The sequence below is a fragment of the Panthera tigris genome, chromosome A2 (genome assembly GCF_018350195.1).
Source record: "Panthera tigris isolate Pti1 chromosome A2, P.tigris_Pti1_mat1.1, whole genome shotgun sequence".
NCBI classification, from domain to species: Eukaryota; Metazoa; Chordata; class Mammalia; order Carnivora; family Felidae; genus Panthera; species Panthera tigris.
The window spans coordinates 149,187,987-149,210,730 of record NC_056661.1 but is presented as its reverse complement, the minus strand read 5'-3'; the positions used below and the strand labels follow the sequence as shown (position 1 = coordinate 149,210,730).

At 36.3% G+C, this 22,744-nt stretch overlaps 1 protein-coding gene and 1 long non-coding RNA gene across 2 annotated transcripts in view; one reads left to right on the top strand and one right to left on the bottom strand.

Annotated features, from left to right (window-relative positions):
- AGBL3 (AGBL carboxypeptidase 3) overlaps window positions 1-22,744 on the bottom strand; it is a 72,938-nt gene that overhangs the window by 32,510 nt on the left and 17,684 nt on the right. The window contains 8 exon segments of the mRNA XM_042972896.1: window positions 5,551-5,617; window positions 6,117-6,229; window positions 6,446-6,546; window positions 7,730-7,856; window positions 9,450-9,612; window positions 13,654-14,433; window positions 15,646-15,784; window positions 18,862-18,969. Coding sequence (XP_042828830.1) covers window positions 5,551-5,617; window positions 6,117-6,229; window positions 6,446-6,546; window positions 7,730-7,856; window positions 9,450-9,612; window positions 13,654-14,433; window positions 15,646-15,784; window positions 18,862-18,969 — 1,598 coding nt within the window.
- LOC122234909 lies at window positions 310-21,856 on the top strand. The gene is made up of 3 exons (XR_006212867.1): window positions 310-384; window positions 3,299-3,403; window positions 21,152-21,856. It is a non-coding gene; the product is annotated as an uncharacterized LOC122234909 (long non-coding RNA).

Genomic DNA, 22,744 nt, shown 5'->3' with positions numbered 1-22,744 from the left:
TTTAATCAACACACCAAAGACAGTATATATGTGGACATAAAGCTATCTTGAGACTTCCACTTCTAGGAAGATAAAGTACTTCTTCTATCCCTCCCACTAAGTACAACTGAAAATCTTGGGTATTCTACACAAAACAAGCATAAGAGGCCCTAAAAAGCAGAAAGAAGAAGGTAGACTGGTGAGGGACTTCAGGAGCAGAGGACAGAAGAATAGTGAGTAATTCCTGTGTTTTGTTTTTACTTACATATCCCAGCTTTAGAGCCAGAGAAGCCATCAACCCAGAAGTGCCAATGAGTGAAGAAATAATGGATGAAAATTTGATGAAACTTCCCAAATGTGATGAAAGATATGATGTAAACATCCAAGAAGCTCAATGAACTCCAAGTAAGATGAACTCAAAAACCCGCAATGAAACACATTATAATTAATCTTTCTAAGAGAAAGAGAGAATCTTGAAAGTAGCAAGAGAAAAGCAAATTGTTACATGGAAGAATCCTCAATAAGATTATTAGCAGATTTCTCATCAGAAACTGGAGGCCAAAAGACCATAAACCAATACATTCAAAGTGCTTTTAAAAAGTGGCATTATTGTCCTTCAAAAGTTAGGAAGAAATTAAGACATTCCCAGATAAACAAAAGCTGAAAGAGTTCATGACCACTAGACACATCCTGTAAGAAATGCTCAAGAGAGTCCTACAAGGTGAAAAGACACTGGAAACTAACTTGAATCTGTAGGGAGAAATAAAGATCTGAACACAGGCAATTATAAAAGCTAGCATATCACTGTAGAATGGTTTTAAAGAGCACTTTTTGTTTTCCAATATATTTAAAGAAAAACAAAGCAGTTAATAATACAGTTTCATCCTGTTGTGATCAGAGAAGATACTCTGCAACACAGCTAGCTTTTTAAATCTTACTTATAGGGGCGCCTGGGTGGCTCAGTCGGTTGAGCGTCCGACTTCAGCCAGGTCACGATCTCGCGGTCCGTGAGTTCGAGCCCCGCGTCAGGCTCTGGGCTGATGGCTTGGAGCCTGGAGCCTGTTTCTGATTCTGTGTCTCCCTCTCTCTCTGCCCCTCCCCCGTTCATGCTCTGTCTCTCTCTGTCCCAAAAATAAATAAAAAACGTTGAAAAAAAAATTTAAAAAAAAAAATAAAAAAATAAAATCTTACTTATTAAGACTTACTTACTTGTTAAGACTTACTATTAACAATTATATAGCAACAAATTAGATAATATAGATAAAATGGACAAATTCCTAGAAACACAAAACCTACCAAGACTATATCACAAAGAAATAGAAAATACGAACAGACCTATAACTGATAACGAATCAGCAATAAAAAAAATCTCCCAACCACAAACTGTAGACGTGACGGCTTCACAGGAGAATTCTACCAAACATTTAAAGAACTAACATCAGTACTTCTCAAACCTTTCTAAAAAACTCAAGAGTAGGGAACACTTCCTAACTCATTCTATGAGGCCAGCATTATTATCCTGATACCCAAAGCCAGACAGACACTACAAGAACAAAAAAATTTATAGAGCAGCATCTCTTATGAACATTAATGCAAAAAATCCTCAACAAAATACTAGCAAATAAAAATCAGCAGCATATTAAAAGGATTGTACACAATGACCAAATAGGATTTATTCCTGGAATGTAAGGATGGTTCAACATAACCAATTGATCAGAATGTAAGGATGGTTCAAACGTAAGAAACTAATGAACGTAAAACACCACATCAACATAATAAAGGAAAAGACCTCACATGAACATCTCAATTGATGCAGAAAAGACATCTGACAAAATTCAACACCTTTTCATGATTAAAAAACCCAACAGACAAGGCACAGAAGGAAACTACCTCAACACAATAAAAAAAAAACTATAGCTGACATGTTTGATGGTGAAATGCTGAAAGCATTTCCTTTAAGATCAGGAACAAGTAAGGATGTCTGTTTTCATCACTTCTATTCAACACAATACTGGAAATTATAGCCACAGCAACTAAGCACAAAAATGAAATAGAAGGTATCCAAATGGGAAAGAAGTAAAATGATCTCTGTAGATGATATGATCTTATATTTTAAAAACTCTGAAGAGTCCACAAAAAACCTGTTTGAACTAATAAAGTCAGCAAAACAGCAAGATACAAAGTCACCACATAAAAATCAACTGCATTTTTATACACAATTAGAGAACAACTTGAAAAGGAAATTACAAAAGCAATTCCATGTACAATAACATCAAAAAGAATAAAATACTTAGGAGTTAACCAAGAAGGTGAAAGAAAACTTCATCTTCTTGTACAAAAAAACTACAGTGACTACAAAACATTGTTGAAAGGAATTAAAGAAGACGTAAGTACATGAAAGCATATCTCTTATTCATGAAATGTAAGTCCTAATATTATTAAAATATCATTACCCAAAGCAATCTATGGATTCAATGCAATCCCTATCAAAATCCCAATGACTTTTTTTTTTTTTTTTTGCAGAAATAGAAAAATCCATCCTAATATTCAAAGGATCCCAAATAGGCAAAATAATCTGGGGGGAGGGGCGGTGGGGAAGGAACAAAATTGGAGGGTTCATACTTTGATTTCAAAATTTACTACAAAGCTACAGTAATCAAAACAGTGTGGCATTGGCATAAAGATAGCCATATAGACCAAAGAAAAAGAATAGAGAGCCAATAAAGAAATCCTTGCATACAGTCAAATGATTTTTGACAGGGGTGTCAAGACCATTCAATGGGTGAAGGACAGTCTTTTCAACACACGGTGCTCAGAAAATTGTATCTCCACTTGCAAAAGAATGGGGTCTTTACCTCATACCAAATACAAAAATTAACTCAAAATAGATCAAGGACCTAAATGTAAGACCCAAAAGGATAACACTCTTAGAAGAAAACAGGACAAAACTTCACAACACTGGATTTGGCAATGACTTATTGGATATGATACTAAAGGCTAGAAGCCAATAAGGGCAGTACTGAGGTCTTCAGCCCAACAGCTTTTGAAGAACACCTTTTGAATTTTGTCAACAATCATGTAAGTGAGCTTAAAAGTGGATCTTTTCTCAGTCAAGTCTTCAGATGAGACCACCTGACCAACACCTTCATTGCAGCCTTTTGAGAGACCTCAGACAGAAGCACATAGTGAAGCCACTCCTGAGTCCCTGTCTCATGGAAATGGCATGAAAATAAGTATCTGTTGTTTTGGGCAAGTGCTTGGGGAAATTTGTTGCTCAGCAATAGAAAACTAATACAACATCCGTCTTACTCCATTTCAGATGCTATAACAAAATACCACAGACTATGTGGCTAAAAAGAACAGGAATTTATTCCTCCTAGTTCTTCAGGCTGGAAGGTTGAGGTCAATGTGCCAGTATGGTCAGGTGAGCACTCTCTTTTAAGCTGCCAACTTCTCGTTTGTATCCTCATATGGTAGAAGGGGCTAGGGATCTCTCTGGAGCTCTTTAATAAGGCACTAATCCAGAGGGCTCTGCCCCATGACCTAATCACTTCCCAAAGGGCCCACCTTCTAGTACCATCATATTGGGCATTATAATTTCAACATATGAGTTTGGGGAAGATAGAATTATACAGACATAGCATTCTGTTCCTGAGCCCTCCAAATTCAGGTCCTTCTCACATGCAAAATACATTCATTCCATCCCATTCCATTCCAACAAGTTAAAGGTTTCCAAAATACAGTGATGGGACAGACATAGGACAGACATTCCCAAAGGGAGAAACAGAAAAGGATGGAGTGCTGGGTTGCCAGTAAGGACATAGAAAAATCTAGCAAGGCAAATTCAACAAGATCTTAAAGCTCAAGAATAATCCTCTCTGGTTCAATGGACTGCCTTCTGGACCTACTGGAGTGGCAACATCACCCGTACGGCTTGGCAGAGTGCTGCTAATGCCTGGCTCTCTGCTAGGGCACTGCCCACAATGTAGGTCATGGCTTGAGGCAGCTTGCCTTCATGGCCTCTGTTAGAGGCTGTTTATCCTGTTGAAATCCAGGTGGTAGTGGCCCTGATGATCTCTTAGTTACCTCTGAGGCCATTTTTCCCCCTTATCTTGAAGAAGAGTGCATGTTCACAAATAGATCTATGGTACCATACTGTAAAATTCAAGCAGTCTGACAGCCTTCCTTCATTCTGTCCTGTCTCCAACCCCTTCAGTTCAAGCTGGCAGTCTTCCTAATGGGGTGGTTGATTAGTTCTGTGGTTCATACCCACACTAATCTCCTTATCATACAGTTGATCCCCCACACTCTTACTCTTCTTTTCTGAACACACGTTCCTATTGTTTTGTAACATGGGTAGGCTGAGAATTTTTTAAATCTTCACCTTCTGGTTCCTTTTCGCTTAACAATTCCTTCTTCATTTCTCTCTACTTGTTTTTTACTATAAGCAGTCAGGAGGAATCAAGCTGCTCTTCAACACTTTACAAAGAGACTTTTTCAGCTAAATCTCCAATTTTATCACTCACAAGTTCTACCTTCCATGAAATGCTATAGAACACAAACGCAATACAGCCAAATCCTTTACCATTTTATAGTAAGGATTAAATTTTCTCTATTGGTCAGTAACACGTTCGTTTCTGTCTGAGATCTCATGAAAATCACCCTTAATATTCAGATTCCTACCAACGTCCTATACACAATTAGTTGTGTGTCTTTAAGATGGGAACTTGCTCTACAGCTCCCCTTTTTTCTTTCTGAGTCCTTACCAGAATCATCTTGAGAAGTCCCTTCATGGCAATATCAGCATTTTCTAACATGCACTTCACAACTGTGCCAGACTCTACCAGTTATCCAGTTCCAAAGCCACTTCCACATTTTTAGGTATTAGTTACAATAGCACCCCACACTCGGTACTAAGAGAGTAGTGTCTTAGTTTGTCTTAGTCACTTCCTAACACCATCACATTGATGGTTAGGGTTTCAACATGTGTAGTATTTGGTGGGGACATAAGCAGTCCATAACACCACCTGAACTTCCTTCTCCTCCTCCTCCCACTCTATATTCCTCCTTAGGCACTTATCACATATTAGGCACTTATCACATATTAGGCACATCGTATATTTTACTTATCATTATTTTTTATTTCCACCTACTAGAATATAAGCTATGAAAGAGAAGGATTTTTGTCTCATTTTTTGTTCACTGCTCTATCCCCAGCACACAGTTGAAGCTCAATATATAGTTGTTAAATAAATGAATACACGAACACTGGATTTGCAGGCATGTGATGTATGTTATGGTACCAACTCTCATTAACAAGTGGTTAATTTGTATTAACAAGTTATTAACAAGTGGCTTTTGAGAAGTAATCTCTCTGGATCTTTAAGAGTGTTAAAAATCCTAAGGTTAGAAAATTCTAGGATTTAAAGATATGTTACATAATCAGAAAATAACAATTACTGTTACACAATAATTACACAACTGCAAGCATTTTTTGCCTGATTATTAGTCATAATGAGAAGAGTACCTATTTAGTATATCCATACCATAGGCAGAAATTTTCAATCATACCTGAGAAGTTAATTTGAGAAGGTAAGTCTGAGACTCATTGGATTCTGAACTGTCAGAGCCTCGGCTACTACAAAAAAAAATAACTTTGATATAATAATTATTTTAATTATATTTATAATTATATTTTATATTTACAAGTAACTTATTAATTATATATTATAAATATTAAAAAAATAATATTTTGGTGGCATTTTAAAATTTCAACTGTTATTTTTATTAAACTGTTATCTTATTGGAACGGTAGAAATGGTTCTAATTATGTTTACAGGGGCACCTGGGTGGCTCAGTTGGTTAAGCGTCTGGCTTCCACTCAGGTCATGATCTCATGGTTCGTGAGTTCAAGCCCTGCGTCGGGCTCTGTGCTGACAGCTCAGAGCCTGAGCCTGCTTTGGATTCTGTGTCTCCCTCTCTTTCTGCCCCTCTCCCACTCACGCTCTGTCTCTCTCTCCCTCTCTCCTCTACCTATAGTTGGGATTTTCAGTTGAGACTGATAATTTTATATCCTACAGTTATTATTAAGGACATAGTAAAACACAAGTTATATTACATCCACTATCTTGACTTACCTAGACTCTAGATCCAATGCAATTTCTTTCAGAGAAGTATCTGAATCCTCAAGGACTTTTTCCAAATTTATATGTTTTTCCATCTCTTCCAATTCTTTCAGGCACTGATAGTACTAGGGGAAAATGATAAATTAATTATAAATTAACTTTATTTCCTAATTAAACTAATTGAATATTTATAGATACCTGGCACAGCAACTATGAGGACATCAAGTACCAAAAACCCCAAACACTGTTGGGATAGTAAAAGAAAAACACTGCTATAGGCCCTTAGATTATGTTATCTGATAAAGTGGAGTTTGAAGCATTACCAAATGGACTTTGCTTACCTTGGTTCGGTCTGGGTCACAATAGTCCAAAAGAGAATCACAAAAATGATACCCCATCGACTCCAAGTCTTTTGTGTTGAAATGAGTACCTCGTTTATTACCTAAAACATCAATAAGTTTAACCACCATTTGTCCTTAACAGGCAGGCTTACGTTCTGTGTTTTCACAGAGTATAAATAAAACCTCTGGTCAGATTCCATCTCCTGTCCTTTGGATTTGCTTCTCCAGGGCAAGTCATTTAACAGCTTATTGCTTTCCTTCATTCCCTCTCCACATCTGGATCAAAGCTGACTTAACACATAGTAGGCTATGTTGTAGGGCTGAAGAATATTTAATAAGAACATATGGAATACTTGGTTATCAGTTATAAACATGCTCATAATCACTTAGAGAAAAACTTGGGTAAATATTTTAATGTTTTCATCATCATAGATACCATTATATCAGTTTCAAGGTGCTTTAAAGACCAGAAATACATGTGTGGGTTTCTAGCACTTTCCTTTGAGTCAATAAATTTTCTAAAAACATAACCATTATCTTAATATGGAACATTCTAAGGGTAAACCAAAAGATTTCTTAAATGTAACTACAGAGCACAATTTTAAAAACATTTTAAAAAATATTTATTTTTGAGAGAGAGACAGCACAAGAGGGGGAGGGACACAGATTCTGAAGCAGGCTCCAGGCTCTGAGCTGTCAGCACAGAGCCTGATGCAGGCAAGGTTTGAACTCACTTGAACTCACACAGGATCATGACCTGAGCCAAAGTCAGATGCTTAACTGACTGAGCCACCCAGGTGCCCCCACACACTTTTATTTTTAAAGGAAACAAGTGCTTCCATTAAAATATAAATTGACCCCCCAAGGAACCCCCAACAAACCCAGTCTATTTTGACTTGCAGATAGCAAATCCACTAAAGACATGTCTATCCTGATGTTTTAAGTGTGAACATTGCTTTTTCTTGCAACCAGGAGTCATCTATAAGGACTCTCTCTTAAAAACATAACAAAAACAATAAAAAATTAGTTCATGAAATAACCAATTAGGTATTTTATCTATATGCTAAAACTCCCTTTTCTAAACAAAGGGAAAATGATGAGATGGAGATGCATATAGTGGTAGTTTGTTTATTCATCCCGTTTAGAGAATTGATTGGACACCAGCATGTTTCTAAGTAGGAAGAAAGTGCTCACTATCAAACTGTCTACACTATTAATCTTACGTTAAAAACGTCTCTTTGGTTTGAAGCTCTGACAGCCATGAATGAGAACACTTGGTCTTACCCAGGGTAGATCCACAAAAAGTAGCCTCCATGGTGAAGCTGTTCTTGATTCCCATTTTCCACATTACCACCCTTCCTGTTCCCTCTTTGCTCTTCTGAACATTAAACTTGCAAGCTGAGAATGAAAACTAAAAATAAGCAAATAAAAATGAGAAAAATGTGTTTTTCTGAGTACAATGTCTTTCTCAGAACTAGGATTGAAAAGGAGGAAGTAGTGCAAAAGCAGTAATTCTCTCTAAAGTTTCATGGGCTTTTATTTCCTAAGGATGACATATTTACATTTCTGAGAACTACAGATTTGAATGCTGGTAATAAATTTTACTTTTAATCTATATAAAACATATACCTTCAAAACCTATTGATTATTTCTTGATACTGTTGGGATAAGATCTTATACTTTAAAAAACTTATAGGAAAGGGCTTAAATATGTTTAGAAATAAAGATTAATGTAGATTAAAAAAATTTTTTTAATGTTTATTTTTGAGAGAGCCAAGAGTGTGAGCAAGGGGAGGGGCAGAGATGGGGGGGTGGGGAGGGGGAGAATCCAAAGCAAGCTCCAGGCTCTGAGCTGTGAGCACAGAGCCCGATGTGGGGCTCAAACCCACAAGTCACGAGACCATGACCTGATCCCAAGTCAGAGGCTCAACTGACGAACCACCGAAGTGTCCCTGATTAATGTAGATTTTTTGAATAGATAAGGATGCTTTATTTTCACAAGATCGATCACTGGAAAGCTGTCCTAAAAGACTGTTATATCTATAAAATGTTTTAGTACAAAAAAAAAAGTTTTCGTAATTTTATTTTTTATTTGTGATAAAAGTGACTTGTGTTCCATTCTGAGTTAAACACATGTAGAGATCTGTGCAAGCACTACTACAATCAGGATATAGGTCAATTCCATCACCTCTAAAATTCTCCCTTGTATCATTCCTTTACAGTCACAAGTATTTAATTTATTCTGAAGCTACAGTAAATGATACCATTTTCAGTTGTGGTCTCCAAGTGTCTGGTGTGAGTCTATAGAAATGTAACTGGTTTTTGTGGGTGGACCTTGTCATGTAGGACATTGCTGAACTCACTTATTCGAGGACTTTTTTTGTGGACTGCTTCGGATTTTCTATGAAGACAACTGTGTCCTCTTTATTACTTGTTCCTTTCCAAAGTGTCTGCCTTTTATTTCTCTCTTGCCTTTCAGCACTTAGAACCTCCAGTATAAGGCTGAATTGAAGGGGTTAAGGCTGGCTTTCCCGGCCTTGTTCCCGACCTTATGAGGAAACTAGACTTTTACCATTAAGGTGGAAGGATAAGGCACATTTTTCCCTTCACATTTCAAATTAAACATTCCCCACAGTTGCTTTTTTATGGTCAATTGTATAAACCAGGCAAAATAAGTAAAAAAGCAGTTTACTGAGATGATCTATTCTGCAGTCTCACATGAGCAACATGTAATAAAAGAAAAGTTAAAAATCTTAAATGGGGGGTACCTGGGTGGCTCAGTAGGTTAAGTGGCCGACTTTGGCTCAGGTCATGATCTCATGGTCCGTGAGTTTGAGCCCCGTGTCGGGCTCTGTGCTGACAACTCACAGCCTGGAGCCCGTTTCAGATTCTATGTCTCCCTCTCTCTGACCCTCCCCATTCATGCTGTCTCTCTCTATCTCAAAAATAAATAAAGGTTAAAAAAGAAAAATAATCTTAAAAAAAAATCTTAAATGGTACTTACTTTATCTGGACAATTTTTGCTCAGCATAAGTGGAAAGATTTGTTGTTGTAAGTATAATGCTTTACATCTATCACTACCGTCACAACCATACATGAAGATGTTCTCTTTCCTACTATGGCCATGAAGGTCACAATATAAAATAACCTCTCGTTTCTCCATTAATCTACCAAGGAAAAAAAAAGAACAAAGTTACTAAATTTCACCTCTGCATTTTTCTTCTCTGGGTGGAACTATGGATTTACAAGTCTAATATCCAAATAAACAGAATTTCTTATATCCTTGCTTTCGACTTCTTTCTCTTATCCATACTGCACATTATTGACAATTTTAAAACATCTCTAATAATTTCCTATTAACTATATACATATATAAAATGTGAATGTTTACCTTCCATTATAAGGATAAAATTTACCTTCCACCCAAGACTCTCCAACAGGATCCCTCTGCTTTATTATTCTGGTTTTCCCTTGCACACAGAAAACAGCTCACTCCTAGCTTTGCCCATTAGCTTTCACAGAGATTCTTTCTGACTAGAACATCTTTCTTCATCTCTGTATGTGCAAATACTGACCCTCAAGGCTGACTTCATGTCTCACTTCCTAATTAGGGTCATAGATTTTTCTTTTTTTTGAATTCCTGTAGCACATAATATTGGTACCATTTACTTGACACTTGCCTTGGAAATTTTTTATATTTTTGATATTTAATCTCCTTATGGGTAAGAAATGCTTCAAATCATCTAGAACAGTGCTATGTACACAAGTACCCAAATATTTGTTAAAAACCGAGTACCAGACAACTTGGTGCTGAAGCCAATTATTACACAACCCTTGATTAAAATGGTAAATATCTGGGGCGCCTGGGTGGTTCAGTCGGTTGAGCATCTGACTTCAGCTCAGGTCATGATCTCGCAGTCCGTGAGTTCGAGCCCTGCATCGGACTCTGTGCTGACAGCTCAGAGCCTGGAGCCTGCTTTGGATTCTGTGTCTCCCTCTCTCTCTGCCCCTCCCTTGCTCACGCTCTGTCTCTCTCTGTCTCAAAAATAAATACAAACATTAAAAAAATGGTAAATATCATTTTGAGAAAAATGGCACTAAAGTTTGAATTTTTTTTCTGGTAAATTTTTAACGAATTACTACACATTTCTTAGGAGCACAATCCTTGGCTTGTAAAACTTGCCATTCAATGAGTATTAAAGCTATAAAAAAATAAGCCCCCTCCAAACTGATGAAAATAACTAATGAAGAGGCATTAAAAAGGTTAAAAAAAAAGTGGTGTTAAGATGGTAGGATGATGGGCATTTTTTGCCTCCTCTCCCCCATATTTCTAAACTTTATATAGTGTTCTATCGCTTAAGTAACCAAAATCACATATACTATTATATCTGGAAGGGTAAGTACCAAAATGTTAGTAATGAATGGGACTTATAGTAATATGAAATATATTACTTTTATAACAAAAATATTAAAACCTAAAATCAAAACATAGCTTATATTAGCAACAATACTCCTTTAAACTATAGTGAAATCCCAAAGTAAAGTCTGTTACATGTATTAATTGGTTGCCCTTTTCTCATTTGGTGCCCAATAAATTCTAATGGAAAATGGAAGACTGACAGAAAGTCACTAAATGATCATTACAAGTTTTTAGATAACAAAGTAGATTATAAAACAAGAATATCAAGTTAGGGCCTTAAATATGAAATACACTAAACATTTTGAAATAAACATTTCCCCAGTTTCAATGACCTTTCAGTTTCTTATATGTAAGTTAAAACAAACTTCTAACTCATTCTCAAAGATATATCATTACTTCTGAAGGGTCTCTCTAAATTTTACATGAATTTAAATCACTTGAGAAACATCTTGGATCTTTTTTCTTACCCACAGGTTAAGACATTCTAAGTAACGTATACTAAAACTACTTTCTCTTATTCTCATATTCTTTAACTATACTAAATCTTAGATATATTTATAGCTGCTTGCCTTCCCACACATATGTGACTTCTTATTCTACTTACCTGCCTATGATCAATTGCGTTGAGGTAGTTTTCCTTCTTGGAAGTCTTTCTGAAACTTACTGAGTAGATTCCTGCCTTAACCTTCTTACAAGGCAACCTGAGAAGAACTAAGACATTTAAAGTATTTTCTACAGAGACAAGCCAAAGGGCCTTGGCCTATAATCCATCTTGTGTTGGACCGGGGACCCTTTATGTCAAAGAGCACTAAGCAGACACTATAGATATTCTAATCAGCATCCTTTCTTATGATTTTTTTAAAAAAATTCTAGAATAATTTTAGATTACCCCAAATTTGCAAAAATAGTAGTGTTTCCATGTACTCCTCACCCAGTTTCCCCCGTTAACAAATTATTTAACCATGGTACAGTGTTCAAAATGAAGAAACCAACATTGGTATACTACTAGTAACTACACTCCCAACCTTATTTGGATTTCACTGGTTTTGCCACGAATGTCTTTTCTGTCCCAGAATCCAATCAGGGTCATCACATTACTTAGCTCTCTTTTTATTGTTTGTTATCCCCAGGGGAAAAAGGACGTCATAGGTTATTATTTTTTTAATCACTTAATATTTCTCAGATAACTACAGGGAATCCTGGAGACCACATCTGTGAGGGATATGAAAACAGAGTTTTGAGTCCTTTTGGTGGGGATCTGCACCTTAGTCCCTTTGTGCCTAAGCAGATAAAAGGATTAACACGGAAGTGAAAGCTGATGCTGAACTGAGATAACTGGGGCCATCCTAAGCCTGTCAGCAGTTCTGATGGACTGGAGGTACCCTTGACATCCTCAGCCTTGAAACAGGGTTCTTGTACTTGCACTAGGGGCCCTAGCAAAGTGGGATAAGGATATAAACAGTCTCCGTAATGTACTTATTATTGTAAATATTTGAATAATCCTGAATAGTTTACCAAGAGTTTTTACATCTATATCTGATTCATTATCAATTTTTTCTTTTTATATTTGAGCTAACACTGAAAACACTTAGATCTTTCAATGTTCTGTATTTTATTCTGGGTACTTTTTATAATTTTTTTAAATGTTTAATTGAGCATGAACAGGGGAGGGGCAGAGAGGGAGACACAGAATCTGAAGCAGGCTCCAGGCTCCAAGCTGTCAGCACAGAGCCCCATGCGTGGCTTGAACTCACAGACCGTGAGATCATGACCCGAGCCGAAGTCAGATGCTTAACCGACTGAGCCACCCAGGCTCCCCATCTGGGCACTTTTTAAATAACACTCTCATTTAATCCTCCTGCCTATGAAGTAAGTATTATTATTACCACATCTATATACTTTATAGATGAGAAAACCAAGCTTTAGATTTGTTTTTAAATTGCTCAAGGCCACACAGCAAATGGCATTCCAGGATTCCAATCTGATATTGTAACTCCACTCCACACTCTTAACCAAAAAAGTCAAGAGGCTTTGGACTTGGAATGGGGTTCTCTGACTCCAGTAAATCTTTCTGCTCTAGCACATGCCTATTCCTGATTGTTATTAACTGAATCTATTAAAGAATTCACCCATTCAACAAAAATTTAAATATTATGTGCATTTGCTGCTCTGGATTCTTTGGAAAATTTAAAGCTGTTCATTTCTTTTCCGGGGGAAATAAACACTATTATTCATCAAAATTGCAATAACTATGCAACCTGATAGTCAAAAGAGTACACTTATCATGATGAGCACCGAGTAATGTTTAGAAATGTTGAACGACTATATTGTACACCTAAACTAATATAATATTATATGTTAACTATACTAGAATTAAAATACTTAATAAAAAAAGGCTCATCAAAGAGCAATGTATGAACAATATAGTGCCAGGAGGCCCTATGACATATAACTAATTTTCACATGTAAGAGATTCAGGCATCCTGAAGTAAACATCAGTGCTACCTTTAGCAAGAAACCAGATTTGGGATATGCAAATTTAACTATTAGTTTCACAAAGCCACTAAAATGTTCTAGAAATTTATTCATTATTTAAGAAAAGGATAGTGAATCCAGTGGCATAATGCCAGAAAGAAGAGTGGCAAGAGTGGAGAAAAAATTAAGTAGCTATAGTTAAACGATTAAACTATCTTAAGAAGCTAGGGTAAAATGAATGGGATTGTGGTAACCAAATTCTCACTTCCAAGTTTACTAAATAAGCAGAGAGGTAATTTGAGGCTTATCTTACCTACGGATCATGTTCCGGGTATACCAAACAGAAGGAAATGATTCCTTTAGGACAGATGTATAGTTACGGTTTAAATCTTGTCCAGCTAAGGAACAACGATAATTTCCCACTATCACACCATCTGGATTCAGCATAGGTACCACCTTGAAGATGAAAGTGTCCCGAAGCAACTGTGCATCACTTGAGTCTCCTAAAATATAATCTAGGAAGCCTTTCATGATCCAAGAGCTGTTGGTTTCCCCTGGATGTACCCTTGCAGTCAAAATCACAGCCTTTCGCTTTCTTGAGTCAGCATTCTTCAAAGGAGTAGTGATCGTTAAAACATACACCATGTTTCTAGCAATTGTGTGGCACAGGACACGTATTTTACAAAACTTTGACCGTACTGAGTCATTATTGATACTAGACAAGTATTCTTGCAGGTTGGTGTAAGTATATGGATAGCAGTGAGCAAAGTAGCAGGTATCTTTGTTGTGTGGAAATTGAAATGTCCATGTAAGAGAGAAATAATGGCGCCCCTCTTGTCCCTGGTTGTTCCTATAGTATTTGATTTGGTCTCCTATTCTCTGCCAGCCAATATTATGAGCCTTGGCCTCTTTTTCAGAATAAAACAGTGGGCGCATACCCCGATTGTAAAGACTAGCAGGCTTAGTGAAATTGATTATAGTGAATCGGTAGACGATTCCTGCTTGAGTATTAGTGACTTGGAAATAGTACCACTGGGTGTGTTTATTTGTGAAGAGGTCAGGGCGCACAGTCAACTGGTATTCATATTCTGCCCTAATACACAAAAAGGAAAAAAAAACATGTAAAAATGACATTCAAATTTAAATTACATAAGGAAAATTATTTTACTTTTACCTATTCACTGAGAGCCTTTTTTCCTGAAACTATTTAGGCAGCATCCAACAGCAAGTAATTGTAAAAGATAAAAGTTTTGAAATGTTCTTACTGGATATGAAATTGCTTCTGTGCTAATTCTCTAAAGCCTTTTTATTTCTTTGTAATTCAAGAGAGCACATTAAAATGGGCATTTGATAAAAAAATTCTGTATTTTACCCGATTACATTTCTTATAAAAGAAATGATTAAAGAGCTCTTAAAACTTAGAGTCCACTGTTTCTTTTTTTTTTTTTTTTTTTTTACTTCAGATATATATTCCTTTTTCTATTAGATTCAAACTCTAGAGATCTGAAATACTATCATTGGGAAAAGTTTAAAACATATAATTAATACAACCACATACATTAAAAAATTTGAAAACTCTTTAAGGACTGTTTTTGGTAACTATTTGCATCCCTCGTACTTAATCACTAAGGATACTTAAATAAAGGTAAAAATTTTACTGGCACATTTGTTTTACACACACACACATACACACACACACACACACACACACACACACACACACACACAAAATCTTGCTGGGTTATTTGTGACTTTTCTTTGCCAAGTAACCTTCTCTTCTATCAGGACTATGTACTTACTGTGTGTGTGTATGTGTTATAAATAGTGATTGAGAAATAGGTGAAATAAAGGATGCAAAACCAGAGCTGTTGAATCTAGGTCATGGGTGTATGATGATTAATAGAGAACTGTATTATTCTCTGTATTTAAATATTTTCATAGTAAAAATTCTCTTAAAGAATGCTCTTGGATAGCATGCATGTTCCCAAACATATTTTATAGAACACTCATCTCAAACACTATTCCAGTAAAAAATTTGAGAAGCAGTGTGAGTTTATGTGTGTGAGTGTCTGTCTGACAGTTCATACTGGCATATTAAAAATGTACAGTACAGAAATCTGCTAAAGTTCATAGTATTTGAATCCAGAATTTGAACCTTTCATACCCCCTTCACAATCTCTAATTGGCATCTATACTTCAAGGAATTACAGTTCATTAATGAATACTAAAACTTTAACGTACCTAATACAGAAAATAATAAATAGTTGAAGGTCCAGCTCCTCAAATAAAAATAATTAAAACCTACACTTTGACTACCTTCTGTAGATTTCCACTCTCAAACCTTGCTTCAAACATCAAAGTATTGTCATAGTTATCCACAGGTTGCTTCAGGGGTGTTCGGTTGCCCCCTACTCGGGAATACACAAAACAGGGCTCCTTGTAATCTGATGACAGAAGAAGACCATAAAGGTATCAAGCCATGTCTAAAGTACACAGATTATTCTGCACAGAGTTTGGAGCCACAGTATAACTGAAGTGTCACTAAGGATTTAAAATTTTAAAGTAATTTGACACTAACATACAGATTTGTTGAAGTAAGAAAGTCTAAGAATTTTCAGACTAGAAAAGCAATGCCTAAAATAAATTCATGTATTTGTCACATTAAAAGTATTTATCCTACTTCTAATTTTTATGAAGTAATTGGTCCTGAACTTTCCCATTCACTATAAATAACTATAAAGCTGGATAAAAAAATATGGGCTGTTTCCATATATTTGGATAAAACACAGACTAGAACTATAATAATAGTTGAAAGAAGATAAATACATGAAGTATGCCCATGTTTAACCCTGGCTTTCTTCCTGGGAATACTTTCTGACTACATCCTAAGAAGGTGGCACTTAAGAATACTCTAACAGTCTTGCTGAGCTGAGGAGGCAAGACAGTTGCTTGGGGCTACGGAAATTTATGAGACAGGACACCAGAGAGATGAAAGCTACCATAGATGGAGGGCCTCAAAAGTCTACATGGTGGTTCCCTGGTGGTTCCCTTCATGGCTGAGGGCTTGGCTGTATAAGCATAAGATAAGACTGAGTAAGATAGGAAAATGTTACTGTGGCGCTGAGATATGCAATTCTAGAATATACTGTAATTCTAACCTATCCGGAATGGAAAGACTTTATGGAGCATCTCAAGCATTCTTTCATGATTCAAGAAAGGGAGCATACTAGGCATACGTACCACATCCAAGGGTAAAGACCAAGACCTAGGACTAACTGAAGGACTAAGACAAAATAAAAATTTTGCCCTTACAAAAGTCTGCCCTTATAAAAAAATAAAACCAAGTCTGAAAGAAGCAAAATGATATGCCAACAATTTAGCTGCCTACCAGAACAAACTGTGGCATAATTTTTAAAAAGAACATAATACAGACTTCTAAAACATATTTTCACAACGTCCTGCATATGATTAGGAAAAAATATGAAACATGAAGAAAAGCAGGAAAAATGTGACCCATGGTCACACACACACACACACACAATTTTCAACAAACCCCAAGATAACTGAGATGTTGGGATTAACAGATGACTCTGAATATATATCTAAAGACTTACAGGAAAAGATAGAGATAACGAACAAACAGATCAAGTAATCTCAAAAAAACCCTGAAAAACTACAAAAAAAGAACCAAATGAAAAGGCTAGAAATAAAAATTACAATAACTGAAGTTAATGATTTATTAGATGGGTTTAAGAAAGATGTTTTGTTATTAGCATACTATCGTAAATCAGATATGAGATTTTGCATTACTAGAGTTCTCAAAGTACAAATATCGATCTTGACTGTTAAGAACACTTTTCCTGAGGCTTAAGAAAAATTGAATACTGCAAAAGACAGATGCAGTAAATTTAAAAACAGATAAATACAATTATCCAGACTCAAGGACAGAGAAGAAAAAAAAAGATCCAGTGACATGTGGAACATAGCTAGAAATCCAACATATGTGTAATTGGCATTCCAAAGGACAGAAGAGAAAGAATACAGAAAAAATATGTGAATAAATAATGGATGAAAAGTTGTCAAATTTGAAAAAAAAATCCAACTCTATTAACCTATGGATCAAAGGAGTCCAGCAAACTTCAAGCAGGTATCCAAATATAATGGTATCCAAATCTAAGCAGATCATAGTCAAATTGCTGAAAACAGCCAGAGAGAAAAAGACACATTATATATATGTAGGGAACAATGATAAAAATTATGGCTAACTTTTTATTTAAGACAAAAGATGTCACAAGACGATGGAACATTTTAAAGAAAAAATTTTTAGAAGAAAAAAAACCATGAACCCAGAATTCTATGCACCTTGTTGTTTGGAGATTTCTCTTTCCTATAGCTACAGATCTGAAAACCATTTTGTCCTCTTACTCTTTCAGGCCTAGGACACACAATGATTTTGCTCTCTTGACAGTTTTATGTTGCTTTACCATCCCTTGTGAGTCTCTCTTAAGTCTATCCACACTTTGGTAAGTTATACTTTCATTAAACTTTCTTAAATTACTCCCAGTATGCTATTCAGTTCCTGACAAGACCCTGATTGACTCACCTCAACTATTTTAATATTTTATCAGATCACATTTAAGTTATGTGTGGAAGTTCTAAGGCAGGTTAGCCATGTAAATATTTGAAATTAAAAAAAATCAGAGATGCTTGTCTTTACTCTGGTTCTTAAAAAATATGTGAGTATATGATTTATAGAATTGCTTACTGTATAGGAAACAATCCTTGTACATTTTTGTTTTGCCAGCCCTTTAAATAAAATACATATGCTTCCTGAAGTTATCTCTAATATATGCTCTAAGATATAGAACTTGGATGGTGAAACTGTGCAGGAATCCCATATTTCCTTACCTGGTGCTTTAGGAGCAACACAGTTTGGCATATAGGCTGAGACATCTATGTTTTGTTATTAGCATACTATTGTAAAGCAGATACGAGATTTTGCATTAATAGAGTTCTCAAAGTACAAATATTGATCTTGACTGTTCAGAACACTTTTCCTGAGGTATAATCTTAGATGTTATTTGCAGTGTGGGGTATTTTCCCCTTTTAAAGATGCAATCTCAAGAAATGCATCAAATTGGCATGAAATGAAAATAAAGTCATCTGAAAGATTTCACGAACATGAGCTATCAATAGAGAGGCAACAATAGTTGCAGAATACTCTACTGGATTTCTCTTTGAAAGGTGATGTGAACATAATTCCTTTTAAATATAACTCTCCATTCTAGTGGGCATTATGTTTTTTTTTTAAAGCAACTTTGCATAAACTGCAGTACACCTTCAAGAATAGAATTAACACTAAATCCACACTTGAATCAATCTGTAACAAAACATCTTGATGGTGACAGAGACTTCATGGTATTCTGCAGTTTCCATTATAAACAGCAAAACAAATATAATTAAGAGATGAATATAGATACCAAATTATATTTTATAGCAACATGTTTTATTATGTACCCACCATCTTCAGCTAGATAAACTACAGTATCTTCCTTGTAGTTTGGATAAAGGGGTTCTATCTCTAGACCTGTTGGGATGTACACTGGCTCAGGATAAGAAGGAGTCCAATCTGGGGGAAAAAAAGAGAAAACATTATTTGAATATTACTTCAAAATAAAACAGGAAATGTTTTTAAACTTTATTTATTTTGAAAGAGTGAGTGAGAAGGGGAGAGGCAGAGAGAGAGAGGAAAAGAGAGAGAATTCCAAGCTGATAGTGCAGAGCCTGATGTGGGGCTCGAACTCACGAACTGTGAGATCACGACCCGAGCCAAAAACAAGTGTCAGATGCTTAACCCACTGGGCCACCCAGATGCCCCAATAAAATAGGAAATTTTTACCATATATTTTCAAATTATTCATTAGTATTTTTACTCTAAAATTTAGTGTTTTATGCAGGGCTAGATTTTACCAACGGTTCATTGGAAGTGATAATGAACACTGCCACACTGTAACAAAACCCATTAACATTTCATTTGTACTTTGTTCTAAATTATTTAAGTGAGTAGCTCGTGATTATTTTGTGTCATTAAGGATTTCATACTGAAGATCCCATTTTCTTGAGCATTTGATGACTTTTTGACCCACCTCTGGGAATCCTGCTCTACCTTTTGTTCTCCCTTACCCTGCCTCTTTAGCCTCCTGCTTGACAATGGTTGTCCTCTAAGCTTATACATGTTCAAATTTCTTCTATCTTCTCAAAGGAAGGCTATCCTCGAACCCCCATCTTCTTCTTTAGCTATACCAGCTTTCCTTCTCTTCATTACTTTGAGAACCAAATTTCTTAAAAGTTGTCTAGACCATGCTGTAATGACTTATTTTTGATCAAACTTTTGAACACGACCTATTTGACTGAAAAAAGTACTTCACAGCCCAGCTGCCCTAGTAGTTCCCACTTTTTAGCAGAACAGAATTTGGATGATGCATTCTCCTCCTTTCCTTTTATCTTTAGCTGATATGTGTCAGACATGCATGGCTGTGGAAATATGTATGCTCCAACAGAGGGAGCCATACTCTATGATCCCAAATATATTCATTAGAACAATTTTTTAAAATGTGGTGATGACAAATAAATATTGCTTGACGTTTTAAGGATTGTGTACAACTGCTTTAGCAATAGAAGTGTATTTGACATGAATATGGATCAAGTCTAGCTACAGAAAAAGAATAGAACAGAATATTTATGCAAATATGCATGAATACACATAGTAGCATTAACACACAATGAAATAAATTGATAATAAGTCATAAAGAAAATTATAACTAAAGAGTGAGCCTCTCATTATTTGAAAGCCTTAATCAACACAAATCAAATTTAATCATGAACTACTAACATAGCATTAATTCTGACAATTTTGGGGATTTCAACTATTTACTTTTGTGCATGTTTATTGTCAAAAGCTGCATGATTTCTTTAATTCTTAAAGAAACAGAGATTTCATTAATCTGTTTATACTCTTCTTTAACTATTTACTAATAAATAGTCCTATTTGTAAAGAAGTATGAAACTTTATCACTGGAATTGGATAAAGAACTTATACAATAGGAACAAGTTTGCAGCTTATCAAAGTACCCTTATTGAGAACCATATTTTGAGAATCGGTCTAACCCACTTCAATCTAGCTTTTGTTCTACTCCATGAAAACTGTTTGCATTGTATTTGACAGACTGTTGGATGGATGAATGGATAGTTGAACAACTCCGATGGGATTCTTATGTACGCATCCCTTAAATTCAAATAATGTAATACTGACTTATTGCCATAAATGTTTTCTATCTGACAATACCTTCCCTGCAGAGAAGCTTGCTTGGAGCTAAAATTGTTTAAGCAGAGATATGGGCTGGGAATGGAAGTATTTCCAGATTTTTTGAGAAGTAATCCATTAAAGAATTTCACCTGTGAGGGACTTAAACATCAAATGGATTCCTGATATAGACACTTCTTTACTGCTATTTAGTGGTAACTTTTGCAGGTGTCATTAAGTCAAATAGCCAGGCAAGTTCTATACTCTTTTAGAATCTTCCTATTATCAGAATCTCCTGCCAGACTTTTTGATCTTTTCCATTCAAAACACTACTTAAAGGTGGTGGAATCACTGTCTCAAAGAGATTATATGTCTGTGCATAACAAGTGTTTTGCTTCCCAGTTCTCTTAAAGCTGCAAACTTTTGAGGTACCAAAATAGCACTGCTTCAACAATAGACCAGCATGAAATTGCTAGCATGGTTCCTCTGCCCTTGTGTTCTCTTACAGATCCAGCCCACCCAACACATCCTCAGCAGGAGTCCATCCAAAGCAGTACCACAAGCACGGCAGTGTGCAATCAGCCCTGGCAGGGGCCAGCACCACCCCAAAGTGCCTCCTTCCCTGAGTAAATGGGGAAGAAAATCACACATACCAGTTCAACTGCTGAGGGCAGGTATATGATCTGACTGCAGGTCCCACCCAACAACAAAAGCCTCCCAGGGGACCACACAGTGAGAGTACCCTGCAGGTTGGTGCTATACACCTCTGGAAAACACCTAGTCTGACTCAACTCAAGCCCAATGTAGCCCCAGACTGCTCACTAACAACACAGGGACCAAACCCCATCCACAATAGGGAAAAAAGAACCAATGCAGACTGATGGCAAACATGGCTCAGCCACAACAGTAGGGTGCATGTAACACACATAGGAGACAACTCTGAAGCGCCAGGTTCTGTTGAACAGGGGACAACACACTACAGGCCACTACTTTTAAGAGCAGGAGATGTAGCTGACTTTTCTAACCCATAGAAACAGACACAGAGAGACAAAATCAGGAGACAGAGGAATATCTCTCAAATGAAAGAACAGGGCAAAATCATAGCGAGAGAGCTGAATGAAACAGGTAAGTAATATGTCTGACAGAAAATTTAAAGTAATGGTCATAAAGATACTCACTGGAATTGAGAAAAGAGTGGAAGACCTCAGTGAGACCCTCAACAAAGAGACAGAAAACATGAAAAAGAACCAATGAGAAATGAAGAACTCAATAAGTGAAATTAAAACTATGCTAGATGGCATAAACAGTAGACTAGAGGAAGCAGAAAGATAGATCAGTGACCTGGAAGACAGAGTAATATAGAGTAATCAAGCTGAATGAGAGAAAGAAAAAAGAAAAAGAAAAATTGAAAATAAATTGAGAATTCAGTGACATCATCAAGCATAACATTCATACATAGGGATCCCAGAAGGAAAAGGGAGAGAGAAGAGGGAAGAAATTTTATCTGAAGAAATAATAGCTGAAAACTTCCTGAATCTGGGGAAGGAAACAGGAATTCAGATCCAGGAGGCACAGAGAGATCCCAACAAAATCAATCCAAGGAGTTCCACACCAAAACACATAGGAATTAAAATGGCAAAAAGCAGTGATAAAGAATAATTTTTAAAAGCAGCAAGAGAAAAGAAAACAGTTATAGACAAGGGAACAGTTATAGACAAGGGAAGTCCCATAAAGTTTATATAAAGTTAGCAGCTGATTTTTCAGCAGAAACTTTGCAGACCAGAATGGAGTGGCATGATATATTCAAAGTGCTGAAAGAAAAAACTGCAATCAAGAGTACTCTATCCAGCAAGTCTATCACTCAGGACAGAAGGAGAGATGAAAGAGTTTCTCAGACAAATAAAAGTTAGAGGAATCCGTCACTAAACCAGCCTTACAAGAAATGTTAAAGAGGATTCTTTATGTGAAAAGAAAAGACTGTAGAGGTGCCTGGGTGGCTTAGTTGGCTGAGTGTCCAACTTCGGCTCAGGTCATGACCTTATGGTTCGTGAGTTTGGGCCGTGCATCAGGCTCTGTGCTGACAGCTCAGAGCCCGAAGCCT